The sequence below is a fragment of the Schistocerca piceifrons genome, chromosome 3, assembly GCF_021461385.2.
Source record: "Schistocerca piceifrons isolate TAMUIC-IGC-003096 chromosome 3, iqSchPice1.1, whole genome shotgun sequence".
In the NCBI taxonomy this organism is placed as follows: Eukaryota; Metazoa; Arthropoda; class Insecta; order Orthoptera; family Acrididae; genus Schistocerca; species Schistocerca piceifrons.
Genome location: NC_060140.1, coordinates 373,910,259 through 373,931,188, shown reverse-complemented (window position 1 = coordinate 373,931,188; position 20,930 = coordinate 373,910,259). Strand labels below are relative to the sequence as shown.

Sequence of the window (20,930 nt, the reverse complement as noted above, 5' to 3'; positions counted from 1 at the left end):
ATGAAAGACCTGTCCCATAAATCCCCTCCCACCACCACCACCACCACCATCACCACCCATCCAGTGAGAGGCATCTCCCATCCCATCAATGGTAGGGCTACCAGTGAGAGTAGTTTCAAGAATTTCCATGTAAATTCTAGAACCACTCGGCCTACTACTGTCTCGAACACACGATATTTTAAATATAAGTGTGAGAGAGCCTATTTACTGCACATCACCTGTCTGTGTGTGCAGGTTTGAAGTTTATCATTTGAGAACTGTAGACGCTGCGGTCGAACGGCACCATTAAGTGTTTGCTAGTCACACCATGAAAGCCGTAGTGAAAGAACAAGGAATGTTTATGTATTCAGTGCTGTTCTGTAACTTTGACGAATATAGTGACAAAAGAACAATGGAGTTGGAAAAATAATTAATACTCATTTCGGACTTGGAAAGGATGAGACATGTATTCAGATTCATATTGAAAAGAGACATGGTTATCAAGCCAACCTTACCGTATGTGTAAATGAACTTTGTTTCTAACCTTTAGAGACGCGAAGAGAATTACTTGATAGTGTTTATGTGGAGAATGAGATTTGTAAAAGTTTGATGTTCAAATATACATTGTGAAGTGAAGCAAAAGAAACTGTGTACGTCTGCGTATTTTTATAAGTAGAGAGAGTCTTGAGAAATTCCTGTTACTACCAAATATACTTCAGAGAAGAAGAGAAAGGATATTGCAGCAGCAAGCTAACCAAGCAAGGGAAGAAGGCTGACCATCTCAAGTAAGTCTCATCATTAAAGGAGTGGGAGTTTACACACATACTTCGCCACTTTAAGTCGTCCAAAGCGTTAGAAGTTGTGAGCTACAAACTATGCTGTAACCTATGTGTGGCTTTCTATGTGGGCATGACAACTCAACAGCTATCTTGTCTGTCTGAATAGCCACCAACAAACAGTGGCCAAGAGACAGATGGGCCACCCAGTTGCTGAACTTGCTGCCCATCAGAATGGGCTTCACTTTAATGACTGCTTCACAGCCTGTGCCATTTGGATCCTTCCTACCAACTAGGACTGTTCATATTTTTAAAAATATCAGTAATCCGATATATCGATGTTTAAAAAGATATCGTTAGTGGCTCTCAATATATCGAGGAAAAGTATCGATATACTGATGGAAGAAATATCAACATGTCGCCCCACAAAAGTATCAGCTTCACATTGGAAATATACTGCCAGTTGTAGAGCTATATATTTAAGTAGTGGTTTATTATATATTCTGTACATCAATAAACTAACAGCCTGCCTATCCCATTAGAGCAAGAATTGAAAGCAAAGCAATGCCCGATCATGCTTGTCGATAACTACTTTGCTAAACATAGTAACTGCTGGTTGGTCGGTAGATATGGGGAGGGAACCAAACAGGAAGGTCTTTGGCTCCATTAGTTTAGGGAAGGACGGGGAAGGAAAACGGCCATGCTCTTTCAAAGGAACCATCCTGACATTTGCCTGACGCTATTTAGGGCCATCGCAGGAAACATAAATCATGATGGCTGGATACAGGTTTGAACCGTCGTCCTCCCAAATGCTAGTTCATTGTAATAACCACTGCACTATCTCACTTGATACGGTAAATGCATGTCAATGGCACAATAAAAGGCACCCAATTGGTGCATCGGTCAGTTGTCACATATCCAATTTGTCTAGAACACTTCATGTTTACTTCCTGTTTTTTCATTTCTGCCAACACCGGCAACCCAGCAGTTGTTGTGTCAAAAATGCGTTGTGAAGCTAAACTTTGCAGTTTCTGTCGGCAGTGGCAAGCACCAATTACGTCAGCATTTCCCCTCACACGTCTCTGCCCACCGCAAAGACCAATCTTGTCATTTAAATTTCTGTTCATCATTTTCAGCAATTGTTTTTGAAGAATGTCAATGTGAAGAAAAAGCACAATAGCTGCATCAAAATCTGTTTTTTTTTTTAATACAACAAGTGTTCTATTTCTTCACATCGGAAATCTTGTTATTCCATTTACGCCGCCACACCCCAGTGCAATTGGATTACTGCTTTTGTTATCACATATACTTGCTTCACAAAGACAAAGAGAAAGGCTGGATGTGATGAAAGCTCAAGGACCAGTAAGACTCCTTCACACGGTGAAAGTAAAATTATGTTCTACTACAATTTCAAAGGAACAACTTCAGATATGTACCAAAAATTGTGAAAAAATATAACATAAGATAAAAATATTGGCAGTTGATATTGTCATTTTGATATCAATATATCGAGGGGAAAAGTATCTCTACATATTTTTGGAAACAATATCAATATATTGGATTTTTATCAACAGCCCTACTACAAACACCAGCTTTTCTGAATTGTGCAAGTAGGAATACTGTCTGCAATATATCCTATGTTCCTGTAACCACTGGACTCAACTTTTGGCTAGACCCTGTCCTCCCTCCTACCTATATCGTTCCCTGCTTCTAGCTCCTACTCAAGCACAATGCAACTTTCTATTCCGTTGACAAACCCACAACTCTTTTCCCCATCTCACTTCCCTCCTTTACAGACCTCCCCCCCAATCCCTCCCCCTCCCCACCCAATGCCACCTCCTTAGCCCCACCGGTCCAACTGAACATGTGTTGGACACGGTGATACTAATCATGAACTGGCTTAAATGAAGCACCAAAATGTAATCACCTTCGCCAAACCACTGAAGGACTCTGCCCAATGTGAATTGTGCGTATTTTGTATAAATATCATTTCTTTACTTTACACCCCAAATAAAAACTTCACTGTGATTGTGCATGCTGACCTGAAATTTTGTGCTAATGATTGTTTGCATAGTAAAAACTGGTCACCCTAAGTAATAACTGGACTTCACACCAAACCGTTTTGCAAACTTTTTCTCCAATTCCTCATTAGCATCTAATTTAGATATCAGAACCTGAAAAGGAGATGGTTTGAGGCATAAAGTGACCAAACTACAGGGTCATCAGCCCCTTTTTCCTGGCGCAAACAAGGCTCAGGGTAAAACAACACCCAAATACGTTTGGGAAAGTAAAAGGGGAAAAAGGAATGCGGAACCACACCCAAAAAGAAAACAAATGTAATGAATAAAAAACAGGGAAAATGTACACCACAAGCAAAAGCAGAAGAAGGCATTAAAACCACAGAGAAGACAGTCTGGGCTGGCTAATCACAAGAATAAAAGAGGGTGAGCCAGCCACTCTGCAACACACCAAAATGTCCACCTCAAAAGACAAGCCAAGATGAACACAAAGGGTAAAGACGAATACCAGGACAAACACATGCAAAGAAAGGATGACAAAATTAAAATGGAGTGAAGGTGGATGCCCCGGAGAGAGCCCCAAACACACATCCTTAAGTATTATGATAAAAATCACCCTTCATGAAAAAAACTTAAAACTAAATATGCTGCTGAGCCACTGTCACCCAACACCGAAGGTAGGGTACTGGGAAGGTCAAAAGTCCGCCGTAGAGCAGCTAAAATTGGGCAGTCCAGCAAGATGTGGACGAATGTCCTAGGGGAGCCACAGCAACACCGAGGTGGGTCCTCGCGACGGTGGAGGTAACCATGTGTTAGCCACGTATGGCCAATATGGAGCTGGCAGAGAACCACAGAGTCCCTGCATTCTTAGTCTCCTTAATGACATGCAGTTTGTTGATACTGAGACTATGACATTCCGTCTCCCAAAGCCAAAAAACCTGGTGGTGTAATAATGAATGCAGGTCAGTGATACAGATGCCGATCTCCAAAAGCCGTTTCCGTGTAGCCTGTTTGGCCAGCCTGTGGCTAGTTCATTTCCTGGGATACCCAGGGCCCAGACAAACACCACTGAACGACCGTTTCAAGGCATAGATGGACTCCAGGATGGACACTATCAAAGGATGAGGAGGGTAGCACTGGTCAATAGCTTTTAAGCTGCTCAAAAAGTCAGTACAAAGAAACGACTCACCAGAGCATGAACGGATGTACTCAAGTGCATGAGATATGGCCACCAGCTATGCAGTGAACACACTGCAGCCATCGGGCAAGGAATATTGTTCAATATGGCCTCTGTGGACGCAGGCGAAGCCAACATGACCACCAGCCATCGAGCTGTCGGTGTAAACAACTTCAGAGCTCCGGAACACGTCAAGAATCAAGAGGAAGCGACAGCGGAGAGCGGCAGGGTTAACTGAGTCCATAGGGCCATGCAAAAGGTCCATGTGACGCTTCGCGCTAGGTTTACACCATGGAGGTGTAAGTGAATGGACCTTGAGTAGAGGTGGTAAAGGAAAGGATTCGAGTTCAGACAGAAGGGATCGGGCATGAACCGCAATCTTAAGCACTGACCTGTGCCGCCGAAGTGGGAGATGAACCGCAGTGCTTGGGAAAATGAGATGGTAATTCGGATGCACAGGAGAACTACGAATGTGTGCAACATAACTGGCGAGCAGTTGTGCATGCCTAAACTTCAATGAAGAGACTCCAGCATCCACCAGTATGCTGGTCACTGGACTCTTCCTAAAAGCTCCCATTGCTAGTCGAATGCCACAGTGGTGCACAAGGTTGAGTAAACACAATGCTGATAGTGCAGCCGAACCATAAACCAGACTCCCATAGTCAACGCGGGATTGATAAGGGCTCTGCAGAGCTGCAGCAGTGTAGAGCGATCTGCACCCCAGTTGGTGTTACTCAGGCAGCAGAGGACACTGAGGTGCTGCCAGCACTTCCGCTTGAGCTGACGAAGGTGAGGAAGCCAAGTCAATCAGGTGTCAAAAACCAGTCCTAAGTATCGATATATTGCCACTACAGTGAGTGAATTGTCATTAAGGTAAGGGGGGGGGGGGGGGGGGGTACTATGGGAGGTACCACCTTGGACATGGAAAGTACAAAGCGACAGGAAATTTTGGATAGCATCTGGGAACAGGCCCCGGAGATCCTACTCATATAATGTGGCAAGAATATGATATGCCACCAGGTCGTGTCGTATGCTTTTTGTAAACCAAAAAAGATGGCAACAACGTGTTGGCACCTGAAAAAGGCTGTTTGGATGGCAGACTCAAGGGGCACAAGATTATCAGTCTCAGAGTGACCCTGGAGGAAGCCGCCCTGGCACGGAGCCAGTAGGCCACATGACTCTAGGATCCAACCCAACTGCTGATTCACCATACACTCTAGCAGCTTACAAAGAACTTTGGTGAGGCTGATGGGCCGATAGCTCTCCAAATCAAGCAGGTTTTTACCAGGTTTGAGCACTGGTATGATGATGTTCTCCAGCCACTGCGATGGAAGGACACCATCGCACCACATCCATTTGAAGATGACGAGGAGATGTTGTTTGTAGTCTGACATCTGACTGTGGAATCGATCTGGCCCAGGAGCCGTGTCAGGGCAAAATGCAATGGTGCTGAGGAGCTTCCATTCTGTAAATGGGGTGTTATAGGGTTCCCTTTGGCGTGTAGTGAATTAGAAGACTTTTCCTTCCATCTGCCGTTTGAGAGTGCAAAAGGGGGAGGGGGGGGGGTAATTCTACGATGCAGAAGCTTGAGCGTAGTGCTCAGCAAAGTGCTCGGCAATCACATTTGTGTCGGTAGATAACACGCCATCGATGTTAACACCAGGGACACCTGTTGGGGTCTGGTACCCAAAAACACATCTGATCTTTATCCAGACTTGGGAAAGTGACATATGGCGCCCGATGGTCAAGACATACCTCTCCCAACACTCCTATTTCCGTCTTCTTATAAGCTGGCGAACACTGGCATGGAGCCGTTTAAAACCGATTAGGTGCTCCAGAGAAGGGTGCTGCTTATGTCGCTGTAGAGCCCGTCTACGCCCTTTAATTGCCTCAGCAATTTCTGGCGACCACCAGGGTACTGTCTTTCCTCGGAGGCACCCTAAGGAACAAGGGATCACATTTGCTGCCACAGTAATGATCATTCTAGTGACCCGCTCAACCACCACATCAATGGTACCCTGTGGGGGAGATTCAACTGTGACAGCAGAGGTGAAACCTTCCCAGTCTGCCTTATTTAAAGCCCATCTGGGTAGACGTCCGTGGGCATGACACCAGGGGAGTGACAGTAAGATGGGAAAGTGGTCACTACCACACAAGTCATTGTGGGCTCTCCAGTGAACAGATGGGATAAGTCCTGGGCTGCCAAGTGATAAATCGATGGCCGAGTAAGTACCATGAGCCACACTGAAATGTGTGGGGGATCCAGTACTTAGGAGGCAGAGGTTGAGCTGAGACTCGAAATTTTCGACATCTCTACCTCCGCCAGTAAGCATGGTGCTACCCCACAAGGGGTTATGGGAGTTCAAATCTCCCAGAAGTAGGAAAAGTTTAGGGAGTTGTTGAATCAGTGCAGCCAAGACATTCAGGGGAACTGCACCATCTGGAGGAGGGTATACGATGCAGACAGTTACTTCCTGTGTCTTCCTTATCCTGACAGCCACAGCTTCAAGAGGAGTGTGAAGGGGCACAGGTTCACTATATACCTAGTTCAGGACATAGACACAAATTCCATCTGACACACTATGATATTCGCTACGGTTCTTGTAATAACCCCTATAGCCGCAGAGGGCAGAGGCCCACATTGCCAGGAACCAAGTTTCCTGGAGCGCAATGCAGAAAGCAGGTGTAAAGCTTAACAGTTGTCATAGCTCAGCCAGGTGGTGGAAAAAAACGCAGCAATTCTACTGGAGGATAACATTATCGTAAGGCTGGGAAGACATGAAGCTTGCAGGGAGGCAGGTTATGCCTCAGAGTCACCTGCTGCCACCGATTGAGTATTTATATCCACTCCCATTGCAGGTGAGGCATCAGTGAGAGCCAGGTCCTCAGGGGATGTTAAGATTTCCACCTTATCCACAGATGCAGTATTGGTAGGGAGTGGTGGTGTTGGGGCCACCTGAGGGTCTCGTTTCTTAGCCTTCTTCTTTGTTTGTTTACCCTCTCGCTTCTCTTTAGGGGCTTGCTAGGATGACTTCTCCGAAGTAGCTTCAGGTGTGGAGGAATACTGAAGCTCTTCGTCCAGCAGCTTTTGGCTCCTTTAGCCACTGGCGATTGTCCACTGTGGCATTAGAGGAGAACTTGGGTGAGAGGGTACCAATGGACCCCTTCCACACAAGAGGAGCTGGAGGAGGCTGTTGCTTCTCCAGCTGGAGGGAGGGGACTGATGTCCCATGGGTTTCGGGGGGGCCTTGCTCCTGAAGTAGATACATTGGGAGCAACGGAAGAAGACGTGCCCCCAGCCAACTGGAGGAGGGAGGAAGATGAGTAGCCCTGAGGGCCCACTGGAGTAACCTTAGATGATGAGCATAATGGCATCATCGATGGCGACGCCGTCATGGTAGCAGCATAAGAAGATAGCATGGGAACAGGGTTTAGTCTTTCATATTTGAGTTTAGCCTCAGCTACGATTCATCTCTACACCCAGCGTCCTGTTTCTCTCCCCACTGTTGTTCGCAACCTCCCTAAGCAACAACGGTGCAGCATTTCAGAGGGGGGGGGGAGTAAGAGTACTGGTGTAAGCTGTCGCCAGCGCACCGGTCAGCAAAGAGGTTGCAAGAAGATCGATCGGTGCAGAATCAAGTGTGCTTACCAGGAGAGAGGCCAAAGACAGACTCGCAAGCAGCGTACCGCCAACACATTCTCAACCGCCAGTATTTAGATCATCACCGTTGACTGGAGGGCCCAGTCAGTCACAGACAGTCACCCAGTAAGTCACAGTCGGAGTTGCAGTCCCAGTCAGTCAAAATCGTCATCTCTAGGTCAGAGTCAGTCAGTACCTAGTGACCAGAGCAGTGCACATAGCAGGACTTTTACTTCACCAGCAGTGAGCCTAACGTAGATTATTATGGAAGAGTTTGTACCATAACACATGGACTAGTTTAAAGATAAGTAGCTTTCTTATTCTTGGTAAATAAAGAACCTTGTTAATACATGCGAGCAGTTTGTGTCATAGAAGATGATACCAGCCACCAAACAACATCCTCTCCCTGGCTTCCCCTGGTACTAGACTCTACAGTGGTAACAACACAAAACCTACAGTAACCTACAGCAATTTTCCTATACGTGCTGGTAAGTTATCCAACAAATTAACCTGTAACGTACTTGCACGCAATTTAGCTAGCAGCACTATGACAGGCACATCTGGCAAAATTGTTTCACTAGCACCTCCCCCCCCCCCCCCCCCCAAGCGCAAACAAAGTTCCACCAATCTCAACTGGAAATCATGTCCGAGATTTGTGAAGTACCTTTCATCAATGTGTGGCAATCCTTCCATATACTCCTTAAAATTCTTAGCCCCACTATTAATGGTGAGTAGTTTTGTTCCCAATGATTCCACCTCATCATTACCCACCCCACATAACCTGGCCCTTGGAGATGGCAGTCTCTTTCTACCCAAAGGGTTCACACTAACAGTACCGACAAATTTCCACCCGTGTCCACCAAGAACTTCTGTTCCTCATTATTTACTGTGCCAAGCAAACAAAACTCCATCTGTGCACCACATTCTCACAGTACACTGATTTACTTGGAATGACATTCAGTGGTTACGTAACACCCATCTGTATTTGATGAATGCTTCCTATAATTCAGTTTATCCTGCTTCCTACTTTTGCAGTCATGTGCCTTATATACAATCTCATCACACACGAAACACTGCAACTGGCAGCACTACTTCTTTACTCCACACCCCCAGTCCACACATTCGTAACACTTAATGTCAGAGGGGAAGACACCATAGCAAATCTATTTCTGAATCGGGGTGTTACAAAAAGGTACGGCCAAACTTTCAGGAAACATTCCTCACACACAAAGAAAGAAAATATGTTATGTGGACATGTGTCCGGAAACGCTTACTTTCCATGTTAGAGCTCATTTTATTACTTCTCTTCAAATCACATTAATCATGGAATGGAAACACACAGCAACAGAACGTACCAGCGTGACTTCAAACACTCTGTTACAGGAAATTTTCAAAATGTCGTCCGTTAGCGAGGATACATGCATCCACCCTCCGTCCCATGGAATCCCTGATGCGCTGATGCAGCCCTTGAGAATGGCGTATTGTATCACATCCATCCACAATACGAGCACAAAGAGTCTCTACATTTGGTACCGGGGTTGCATAGGCAAGAGCTTTCAAATGGTTCCATAAATGAAAGTCAAGAGGGTTGAGGTCAGGAGAGTGTGGAGGCCATGGAATTGGTCCACCTCTACCAATCCATCGGTCACAGAATCTGTTGTTGAGAAGCGTACGAACACTTCGACTGAAATGTGCAGGAGCTCCATCGTGCATGAACCACATGTTGTGTCGTACTTGTAAAGGCACATGTTCTAGCAGCACAGGTAGAGTATCCTGTACGAAATCATGGCGGTGAATTGAGGAAGTACAGTACATACTGACAAAACTAAAATGAGCTCTAACATGGAAATTAAGCATTTCCCGACACATGTCCGCATAACATCTTTTCTTTATTTGTGTGTGAGGAATGTTTCCTGAAAGTTTGGCCGCACCTTTTTGTAACACCCGAGGGAAACATTCCACGTGGGAAAAATATATCTAAAAACAAAGATGTTGTAACTTACCCAACGAAATCGTTGGTATGTTGATAGAGACACTAACAAACACAAACACAAAATTCAAGCTTTCGCAACCCGCGGTTGCTTCATCAGGAAAGAGAGAAGGAGAGGGAAAGATGAAAGGATGTGGGTTTTAAGGGAGAGGGTAAGGAATCATTCCAGTCCCAGGAGCGGAAAGACTTGCCTTAGGGGGAAAAGGGACAGGTATACACTCGCGCATACACACATATCCATCTGCATATATACAGACACTGGTGCAGATGTGCAGGTGCGGCTTCTCTACCATGGCAGCAGCTGTCACAAACACTTCTGACTCCAAATTGTCAGAGTTCAGTGGATATACCCAACTCGTCAATGAGACGGCATGAAATTAACAACCAATTATTGCCGAGAGTTTTACAGTGATTTAGTATCTTTCTCAGAGTGGCCTAGTAACAGCCATGCTGTGTCCAAGTCTCAGGAAAGCATCCAGAGGCATTGTGGAATTTGTGATCATTGCCCCGGGTGTTTTACGCAGTCAGTTCCAAAGTCTCATGCCAGATGGAGCTAAATCCAGAGTGTCCCCACATCCTAGCATGCATGACTGGAAGTCCACTGAAGCCTCAGCACTCTCGTTAATCATAGTTGTGCTTAGGCTTAGGCTTGTCCCCAGATATCTCTATACCCTCAACTGATAGTAGTTGTAATGGCAAGAGGGCATAAGTCCAAACAGCGACACGGAGCAACCGGCAGCATGTGGCAACACTTCACTGTATGTCAACAGGCCATCCTGCAACTAACAGAGCTGGCCTTTCATCAGTATCAATGAATCGATGATACAGACAGAATGACCAGACTGAGCACTGAGTGGAAGGAACGGGAAGGCTACATGGTGGTCAACGACATGATTCCCCATCTACTGATGACAGAATGTGCTCCAATTTTTTGAGCCTTTCAGCATTCTCTGCCTGACTAATGTTTGGTTTCAGAGCTTCAGAGAATTCTTTTACAAAAGGTATGTAGCATTAAAGGCATTCTTGCATAGTCTTTAGATGCAGGTACTACATGCTGCCTCATTAACAGAATATCATTACAACTCCTTTGCAATTACGTCCTGGTACCAAAATGGGTGTTCTGATGCTTTCTCTGGCACAGCCTGTGGGAATGTGATCCTTACTTGTTTTTGTTCTGGTTCCCCTGAGTTTTTATACTCATTATGCAACTGTTGCATACCAGGCGGGCGCACTACGCCTGGATGCTGTTTCAGGATGCTCAAAAATTTTATTCTTCACTCTAATACTATTTGGCTGTGTGACACTTCTGTCTCACATGACGCCTGCCACACAGCTGATGTTGTAGTGCACTCTCTGCTACTACCTGCACTCACATAGCCACATGTGATGAACACACACAATGCTGGCATAGGTTCCACACAACAAACTAGCAGTTTGTAATCCATTCACATATCTGCAAATGAAGAAAAACTTTTGCCCCAACCCTTGTGTAATAGTTATAATTCCTAGAATTTTGATCATATCATGATTTACTCAATATCAAGTGTGTCACAATTAAGAAAGAATGAGGCTTCTTTTCATTTGTTTATGCTTCTGTCCGGAAAAGGCAGATTTTTTTCCAGAATAATGACAAAGATGACATCATTAAAGTTTGGTTCAATGTTTATCGAAGGATCTGTCTGACAGAATGCTATGTTTTGAATTACTGTGAACTGGGTGAGCTATAATTCTTTCACTGTGTGCTGGAAGGTATCCGTTCTGTCTCAAAGCCAAAGTACCACATTTACTATTGTTGTTGTTGTGGTCTTCAGTCCTGAGACTGGTTTGATGCAGCTCTCACATTTACTATTATTGCTACGAAACTCCACTGAGATTATACTACTTTAATTTTTACAGTGAATCTGGTGGAGTGAGACCTAGGTACATTTCTTTAGTTGCTGTCAGTATATGAGGAATCAACTGGAAACAAAACCAATTTTCAAGTACTTAAGATTATCAGAGGTAATGTTGTAAACAGTACCAAGTTGCATGGCTGACTTGTGCACATTAGGAATGCTTACTCCACAGTTCGTCTTCATCTCACTGCCAACAAAAATTTTTGGAACTTGGTTGTGATGTGATATTTACTGCTTCCTTACAAACACTGTAAAACTTCTGTCATCAGTCAATAAGAAATGTCCTCAATATGATAACATACACGACTGCCAAGCATCTCTTGGTCATTAAAAACTACATTACTCTTCACAGACCAGTTATGCATGACCTCTGCCACCATGAACACACTAACATGTCTGAAAATGAACATTGTGCAAATATTTCAAACACACTTGATACACACCAAGGCAACAAAAGTCATGGGATAGTGATATGAACATATACAGATGGTGGTAGTATAGTGTGCAGAAGGTATAAAAGTGTAGTGCATTGGCAGGGCTGTCATTTGTATTGAAGTGATCAATGCGAAAAAGTTTCAGGCGTATCATGGCCATATGACGGTAGTTGACAGGCTTTGATGCAGAATGGTTGTTGGAGCTAGACGCATGGAACATTCCATTTCGGAAATTGTTAAGGAATACAATTTTCCATGATCCAGTGTCAAGAGTGTGCTGAGAAACCAAATTCCAGGCATTAACTATCACCATAATGGCCTTCGCTTAACTACTGAGAGCAGTGATGTTTGCATAGAGTTGTCAGTCCTAATAGTCATGCAACACTGCATGAAATAATTGCAGAAATCAATATGGGACAGACAGTGAATGTACCCATTAGAACAGTGTGGCCAGTGTTAATGGGCTATGGCAGCAGCAGGGCTATGTGAGTGCCTTTGCTAGCAGCATGACATTGCCTGCAAAACCTCTCCTGGGGTCATGACCCCATCTGTTGGACCCTAGACAAATGGAAAAACATGGACTCATCAGATGAGTCCAGATTTCAGTAGGTAAGAGCTGATGGTAGGTTTGAGTGTGGCACAGAGCCCACGATGCCATGGACCCAAGTTGTCAACAAGGCACTGCGTAGCTTGCTGGTGGCTCTGTAACACTATAGGCCGTGTTTACGCAGAATTGATTGGGTCCTCTGATCCAACTGAACTGATCATTGATTGGAAACGGTTATGTTTGGCTACTTGGAGACCATTTTCAGCCATTCATGGACTTCATGTTCCCAAGCAACGATTGAATTTTTATGGATCGTAATGCACCATATCAACAGGAGTCGTGATTGGTTTGAAGAATATTCTGGGCAATTCGAGTGAATGATTTGACCACCCAGATCATACGACATGAATCCCATCAAAAATTTATGGGGCATAATTGAGAGGTCAGTTTGAGCACAATATCCTGCACTGGAAACACTTTCACGGCTCAATATTTCTGCAGGAGACTTCCAACAACTTATTGAGCCCATGCCACATCGAGTAACTGCACTACAGAAGACTGCTGTCTCCTCATGTTATTGCCTGAAATACAGGTTGCAAAGACTTGATGAGGGTAAAACACGTACCTCAACAAGATTCACCACCACTTGCATCCCAGATCACAAAATTCTTATGTGATATGGGCTTGTATTTAGATTGCCTATTTAATAATGCTAGTCCAGAAGCTTTTAGCTGAGCAGATGACAGACATCTTTCTGGAACTGAACACGTTTTCTGTTATGCTGCTCTCAGTAAATGCATAGTTATTTTCCTGTCCAAGACTTACATTGTGTATGTGTTCTGTGCAATGTAGACAGACATCACTCTATTTGTCAGATGCTGGTTGGTTAGTTTAATGATTAAAGGGACAAAACAAGTTCGTGAGTCCTTGATAACTGGAACCGACAAGTAAACAAAACTATAAATAAAAGAAGGACCTAGTGCACGACATTCAAGAAAATAAAACCTGAAGGTCTATCAAAGCTCAACAAATACAAGAAAAGAGAACAAGAAGGAAGAAAAGGAGGAAAGGAAGGAAGGTGAGCAAGATGCACCATCTAGGGACAAGCCAGACATCCTCAAAGACAGGAACTGCGACAGGGGACATACGACCCCCTCCGCCACTTACCTGAGGCAACCCACTCAACAATACATAGTAAACACTAGCAACATGGACAGGATGAGAGAAGCACAAGAAAGCTGGGGAGGAAAACCAAGTCAGACAGAACACATGAGATGGGTAGAAGAGCCCTGTTGGGGCAGAGGAGACAACAGGATGTCCTGCCAACCCCTAAATGGGCTAACAAGGCTGAGGTGCCCTCTCTTAGAGAGGGTGACAGAAACCCCCTTTACAAATAAACTGTAAAACCAGGTCAGCTACTGAGACATTGTCTGCTAACAGCAGGGGTTGAAAGTCGGGAAGATTAAGTGTGTGCTACAGGGTGGCTAGGTTAGGACAGTCCAGAAAGATGTGGATCACATTCAAACGGCACCACAATGATAGTAGGGTGGATCCTTGTGATGGAGGAGATAACCATGAGTAAATCATGTACGGCCGATGCATAGTTGGCAAAGGATGATGGAATCCTCGTGAGAGGCCCACATGGAGGACCTCCACAAATTTGTGGTCTCCTTTATCGCCTGTAGTTTGTTCAGCAAAGACAGAGTATGCCATTCCATATTCCAAATACTTGGAACTTGGTGACATAATACTGATCAAAAGTCCAGTGCTGGAACAACAATCTCAATAGATTGCTTGTCAGCAGCCAATTTGGCCAGCCTGTCAACAAATTTATTCCCTGGGACCTCAACATGACCTGGCATCCAGAGAAAAACCACAAAGTGCCACTGCGTGAGAGAAAAAGGGAATCCTGGATAGCCAGGACCAAGGAATGGCAGAGGTAATATTGGTCAAGAGCTTGTAAACTAGTCAAGGAGTTGTCCTACAGATGAGGGAGGACTCACCAGTGTAGGGACGGATATGCTCAATGGCATGAGAGGTTGCTACGAACTCTGCAGTGAAAACACTGCAGCCAACCAGCAAGGATCAGAGTTCATTATCTCCCACACAAATGTAAGAAAAGCCGATGTGAGCGGCAACCCGAGCCATCAGTGCAGATTACTTCTCAACCATGAAACACACTGAGACTGGAGAAGAACTGGTGGTGAGGGGCATCAGGTGGAGCCAAACATTTTGCAACTTGTGACGGGTCATGACAGAACAGTGGACAGAGAATGCATCAATGATGTATGCGAGCGAACCCTGAGAGGAAATGGTACAGGAAAGAGCTGGATTTCTGAAAAAAGGGACCAAATGTGGATGGCAATCATAACCGCAGGCCTGGTCCACTGTTGTGGGAAACGAGTCTCTGTATCTGAAAACAGGAGACTGCAGTCAGGGTGCTCCGGTGAGCAGCAGATGCACAACACGTAAGCAGTTAACTGTTGTTGGTGCAGAACCCACAATAGTGGAATCCCCTGTCCCCACTAGGAAGCTGATCATAGGGTTAGTCCAAAAGGTGCCAGTTGCCAGTCATATCCCACAATGGTGTACTAGCTCCAGCATCTATAACATCAAAGGCGATGCCGAGCAGTATGCAGGACTCTTATAATATAGACAGGACTGCATTAGTGTTGTGTAGAGCTGTAGCAGAGTAGAGTGGTCCACACCCAGTTGGTACTGCTGAAGCACCGAAAAGTGTTGAGGTGCTATTAACATGTCTGCTTTAGTTGACGAAGATGGGGAAGCCATGTCAAACAGATATCAAAGACCAATCCCAAAAAATGCTGAGAGTCCCCCACCTTAAGGGCCTGCCCATCAAGATAGAGATCTGGATGGAGATGCACCGTGTGGCAATCAGAAATACATAATGCAAGTTTTGACAGAAAACTGGAAGGCATGAGTAACAGCCCAAGGTTGCACTTTGCAAATTGCTCCCGGCAGTCTGGGTTCAGTAATTCCCATACTGGACAAACAAAAATAAATGCAAAAATCATTGGCATACAAAAAGGGGGACACTGTAGGTACCACAGCTGCCACCATAAAATTGAATTCCCCTAAAAAGAAGAGGGGGAGACAAAACAGAACCCTGTGGAACCCCATTCTACTGCAGATTGGAGGTGTCACGGGAGGCACCAACCTGTACCTGAAAAGTGTGACATGAAATAAGGTTTTGGATAAAAATCGGGAGCGAGCCACAGAGGTCCCACTCATGAAAGATGGCAAGGATGTGGTGGTGCCAAAATGCTCAGCAACAGAATCTGGGCTGGTGAGGATAACATCATTAACGAAAACTGCTAGTACACCTAAAAGGAGCACAGCTCCCAAAAATGTGCCTGAGTTTTCCCCTACTTGCAAGGAGGGAGCATGCGGCCATATGGCAGCATAAAATTGTTCGCAACAAATCCATTTCTGACATTTAATTACATAGTGGGCCCAGCCACAAAACCGTTTATAAAAGCCAGGAAGTGGTCGAGAGATTTGTAGTGTTGGAGGGCATGACTGTGGTCTTTAATAGTTGCAGCAATTCTGGTGGCCCGCCAAGTGACAATCTTCCATCAGGGAGGTCCCAAGGAAGTAGGAATTGCTGAAGGAGCTGCCAAAAATTGTCAGATGTAAGGTTTTCAACATTCACATGGAATGTGATAGACACTAGGTGTACAAAATCACCAGAATCTCAGCACCATTTGTTACTAAAAACCATTAAAATAGATCCAGGTGATATATTATTGTGTTCTGATGTTTCATTATTCACAAGAGTTCTGCTCAAAGAGATGCTCGTTTTGCTGGAATAACAATTTTTTTTTTTCGCAAGATAAACTTGTTACATCAATGCTGAACAACAACAACAACAACATCAAACTTTCTACATGATTGAAACTACTATGGACAAGTTGATGGGGTTGCTGTGTACTCAGCTCAAACACCTGCCACTATGGACTTTCAGATGGTAGAATTCAAAGAGGTATCACTGAAGACAGTGTCTTGACCACCTAAGCACTTCTACAATATTATGAAAAGGATAGATTACTACTCACCATATAGCAGAGATACTGAGTTGCAGACAAGCACAACAAAATGACTGTCAAACAAGTACACTTTTGGATTCAAGCAAATGCAACTCACTCACATGACCACAGTTTCTGGCTGCCAAGGCCAGACTGGCTGTACACTGGTCTCTACTGAGCTCCATCTAAGAAAGTCAACAAGTCCATATTTCAACTACCTGCAAAAATAAGGAACCTTCTACCTTCTGAGAGGGTGAAAGATAACCTTGAACTCCATACATCTGGGGTCCATCAAATTTTGTACAAATGAGGAAAATCTCGAATGACAAATGCAGCACTGTCTCTTCCTATACTACACTGAAGATACCTGAAATGTAAAATAAATCCACAGGGGGTATCCAAGGAAAACAGGAATTATTTTTTAAAAGCTATATGTTTTTAAAGTGTTTCCAAAACAACCTTATCCCTTCCATTACAACTAATACATGTGTCCCATCGGTGCTTCCAATGTTCGAAACATTCTTGTAGTCATCTTTAGAAAAGGCTGACAGCTCCTCCCTGTTGTTTTTTCTTGACTTCTTCAGTGTTGTCAAATCGCTGTCTTTCCATGCCTCTTTTCAAAGCTTAGGAACAAGAAGTCACACGGAGCCAGGTCAGGTGAGTAAGTGCATGGGGCAGCGGAACTATGCCATTTTTAGCCAAAAACTGTCTAACAGAGGTGGCAGTGTATGCAAGTGTGTCGCCATGATGGAAGAGCCAGGCTCATGTCTGACACAAATCAAGTCTTTTTTGACTACACTGTTGCGCAATCTTCTTAAAACAGTATGTGAGCACAAGCTCTCTAATTTTTTCAATATTTTTGTTGATTCAGCAACTGATGGACGTCCAGAACGAGGTTTATCATCAACTGACACATCGCCATTTTTAAATCAAGCAAACAACTCGTACACTTGAGTTTTTCCCATAGCATGATCTTGGTAAGCTATTTTCAACATTTTAACAGTTTCAGCGGCATTTTACTGAGTAGAAAACAAAACTTCACAGCTGCATGTTGTTCACTCAAACTTACCATCATAAAAAATGAAACAAGAACAAAATAGCACTATCTACAACAATCACTGCAGTTGAGCAGAACAAGCCTGGTCAACAACACAGGCAGCACTGAACCAGAAATGAGTTGTGTTACACACACCTAGTGGCAGAAATGCATATGGAAGCACTGCTCATGGCAATTTTTTTTTTTTTTTTTTGGGGGGGGGGGGGGGGTACCCCCTCATACACTGACAATGCACAGCTTTATGGTAAAGCACATGCCTGATTTCAGAAAAAAGTGTCATCTGCTCTGCTAATGCTTTCTAGGACAGCATTATTAAGGAGTCAATTGAGATACAAGTGCCAATGAATCTCAGTCAAGATAATGGTTTTGCTGTCAGCACAGCTTGGCTACCAACCTTTAAATCAATGAGACAGGAGAGGCAACAACCTGCACTGGACAGTTGCTAGCCAATAAACAATTGGTCAAGCCATTTTTAAACTGTTGTGGAATGACTGCTATGGGGTTTAAATGCTTCCCACTGAAAACTATGTGAGGAGGCTCACTGTGAAACACCTGCACGTTTAGCCTTTCCAAAATTTCACACTCACACTGCAATATCATGCAGCAAGAAACCAATGATCATTTTATTGAACTGACACAATGCAAGGGTCTTCACAGAGCATTTCTTTTTCAGTAAATAATGGTTGTTTGGTTCCAATCATTCCTTTACATCTGTGAGAATACTGTCAATAAGAACCAGTTTGCTCACTTCTGCATACCAAAAGAAACCTTTCTAGCTTTTGTATACAATTGACACTGGAAGACTGTTGCTTTGGGGCAATCGTCATAATTTACAATTCTAATTTATTAATTAAATATCTAATTAATTTAATTTATTCAATTATTTAGTACTATTTTGAAAGCATAACTGAGATTACTTACAATAAAATGGTTGGGAAACCAGCAATGCCAAATTCAGTAGCCATCCCTGTGAATCTCGTACAATCGACTCGTCCTACACGGATGTTTGTGTTATGGAGGGCTTGAGCCACATGTGCCCATATTGGCTCAAGGCGTTTGCAATGAGCACACCAAGGTGCGTAGAACTGCGGCAATAGAAAATGATGACATGAAATGTTACATTCAACCTACACACACACACACACACACACACACACACACACACACACACACACACACACAGAGAGAGAGAGAGAGAGAGAGAGAGAGAGAGAATTTTCTCGTTAACTTCAGTTGTGACTAATCTAGTAGTTACAAGTAAGGAAAAAATTACTTAAATTCAGCATTACTCAACCCCAAAAACTGAACAAAAAAGGTTGTTTGTTGAATCAGCATTCAGTAAAAATTTCAATACACAGTAGTCTTACATCAGAAGAGGATGTCACTGAAGTCTATCAAAGAAAAAACCTAAACTCTCAGAACTTATGATTTTCTTTTAATTTGATGTAATTTATCAACAAAGTACAAGGTTTCTGCATTCATTTCATGTGTTGCTATAGCTATATGAGGTTAATTTGTTTCATTTCATGTTTGGGAAGTGTTTAACTGATAAATTTTATCAAAATGCATGAGTAACAGCAAGAACTAAGTACATCAAAGGAAATAAGTGTTTTAACACAATACAAATAAGGAAAGCAAGACTACGACATAAAAAAATAGAAAAGCATAAGCAACACACTACATAATTTTAATTTTAATAATCAACAGCCTCAGTTGCACCGCTTACCAAGGTTTCACTCGGGATAACCCAACATTCTTCAGAATAACAGTCACTACCGTTTATCCATAGTGGACATTGTCAAGCTAAAACTACAAATCCATAAATTATCATCAGACTGGAACTCCAGTACAGCACTCGTGGCTCCCGCATTGCAGTTGCGGAGTGGGGCCGAGGCAGTTCCAGATAAGTATTATAGTCTGACGATAATTTATGGATTTGTAGTTTTAGCTTGGCGATGTCCACTATGGACAATGGGTAGTTACTGTTATTCTGAAGAAGGTTGGGTTATCACAACTGAAACCTAGGTAAATTCTAGGTAAACGGTGCAACTGAGGCTGTTGATTATTAAAATTAATATTTATACAGTTGCTGACAGGGCTGCGAAATGTTGAAGATACATTACATAATGCAATACATAGCGATTCTCAGTCTGAAATGAACAAAAAACAAAAAATTACAAGAAGTTTCGTCATTTGAAGATGACAAGCAGGCGTACATGAGGTGAGTGAACAAATACATACCCAAATTGTTTCCAAATTTAGAATCCTAGACCTAAATCTTTGAGCCCAGTGTAAGTGAACAACATACAGTGCCTCAACTCAGTGATATTGCTCAACCATCTAACATGAGAAGAATAATGCAACAGTATTATGAAAAGGAAAGTTGCTAATCACCATATAGCAGAGATGCTGAGTCGCAGGTAGGCACAACAAAAAGATAGTCGCAAATAAAGCTTTCAGCCATTAAGGCCTTCATCAACAATAGATGTAGACACACGCACAAGCACACGCTCACGCGCGTACACACCAGGGGAGAGGTGGGGAGGGGGGGAGTAGTGGGAAAGGAGAGAAGTAAAAAGACTGAGTGTGATGGTGGAATGATGGATGTGTAGTGCTGAAGTGGAACAGGGAAGAGGCTGGGTGGTTGAGGACAGTGACTAATGAAGGTTGAGGCCGGGAATGTTACAGGAACATAGGCTGTATTGCAGAGAGAGTTCCCATCTGCACAATTCAGGAAAGCTGGTGTTGGTGGGAAGAAACCATATGGCACAGATTGTGAAGCAGTCATTGAAATGAAGGGTGTCATGTTTGGCAGCATGTTCAGCAACAGGGTGGTCCACTTGTTTCTTGGCCACAGTTTGTCAGCAGCCATTAACGTTGACAGACAGCTTTTTGGTGGTCATGGCCACATGGAACGCAGCACAGTGGTTGCAGCTTAGCTTGTAGATCACATGACTGGTTTCACTGGTAGCCCTCCCTATGATGGGATGGGTGATGTTTGTGACCGGACTGAAGAAGGTGATGGTGAGAGGATGTATAGGACAGGTCTTGCATCTAGGTCTATTACAGGGGTCTGTGCCATGAGGTAAGGGGGAGCAGGAGTTGTGTAAGGATGGACAAGCATATTGTGTAGGTTCCGTGGATGGTGGAATACAACTGTGGGAAGGATAGTGGGCAGGACATTTCTCATTTCAGGGCACGACGAGAGGTAGTCAAAACCCTGGCAGAGGATGTAATACAGTTGCTCCAGTCCTGGGAGATACTGGGTTACAAGGGGAATGTTCCTCTGTGGCCAGACGGTGGGACTTTTAAAGTCTCCCACCATCTACCAAAGTCCCACCGTCCTGCCACAGAGGAGCACTCCCCTCATA

General features: G+C 43.9%; 1 protein-coding gene across 3 annotated transcripts in view; it reads right to left on the bottom strand.

Annotated features, from left to right (window-relative positions):
• The window catches only part of LOC124790124 (protein disulfide-isomerase TMX3), a 196,703-nt gene that overhangs the window by 140,390 nt on the left and 35,383 nt on the right, over positions 1 to 20,930 (bottom strand). For all 3 annotated transcript variants that reach the window (XM_047257695.1, XM_047257696.1, XM_047257697.1), the window contains one exon: positions 18,481 to 18,644. In XM_047257695.1, coding sequence (XP_047113651.1) covers positions 18,481 to 18,644 — 164 coding nt within the window. The remainder of the gene's footprint in view (positions 1 to 18,480; positions 18,645 to 20,930) is intronic.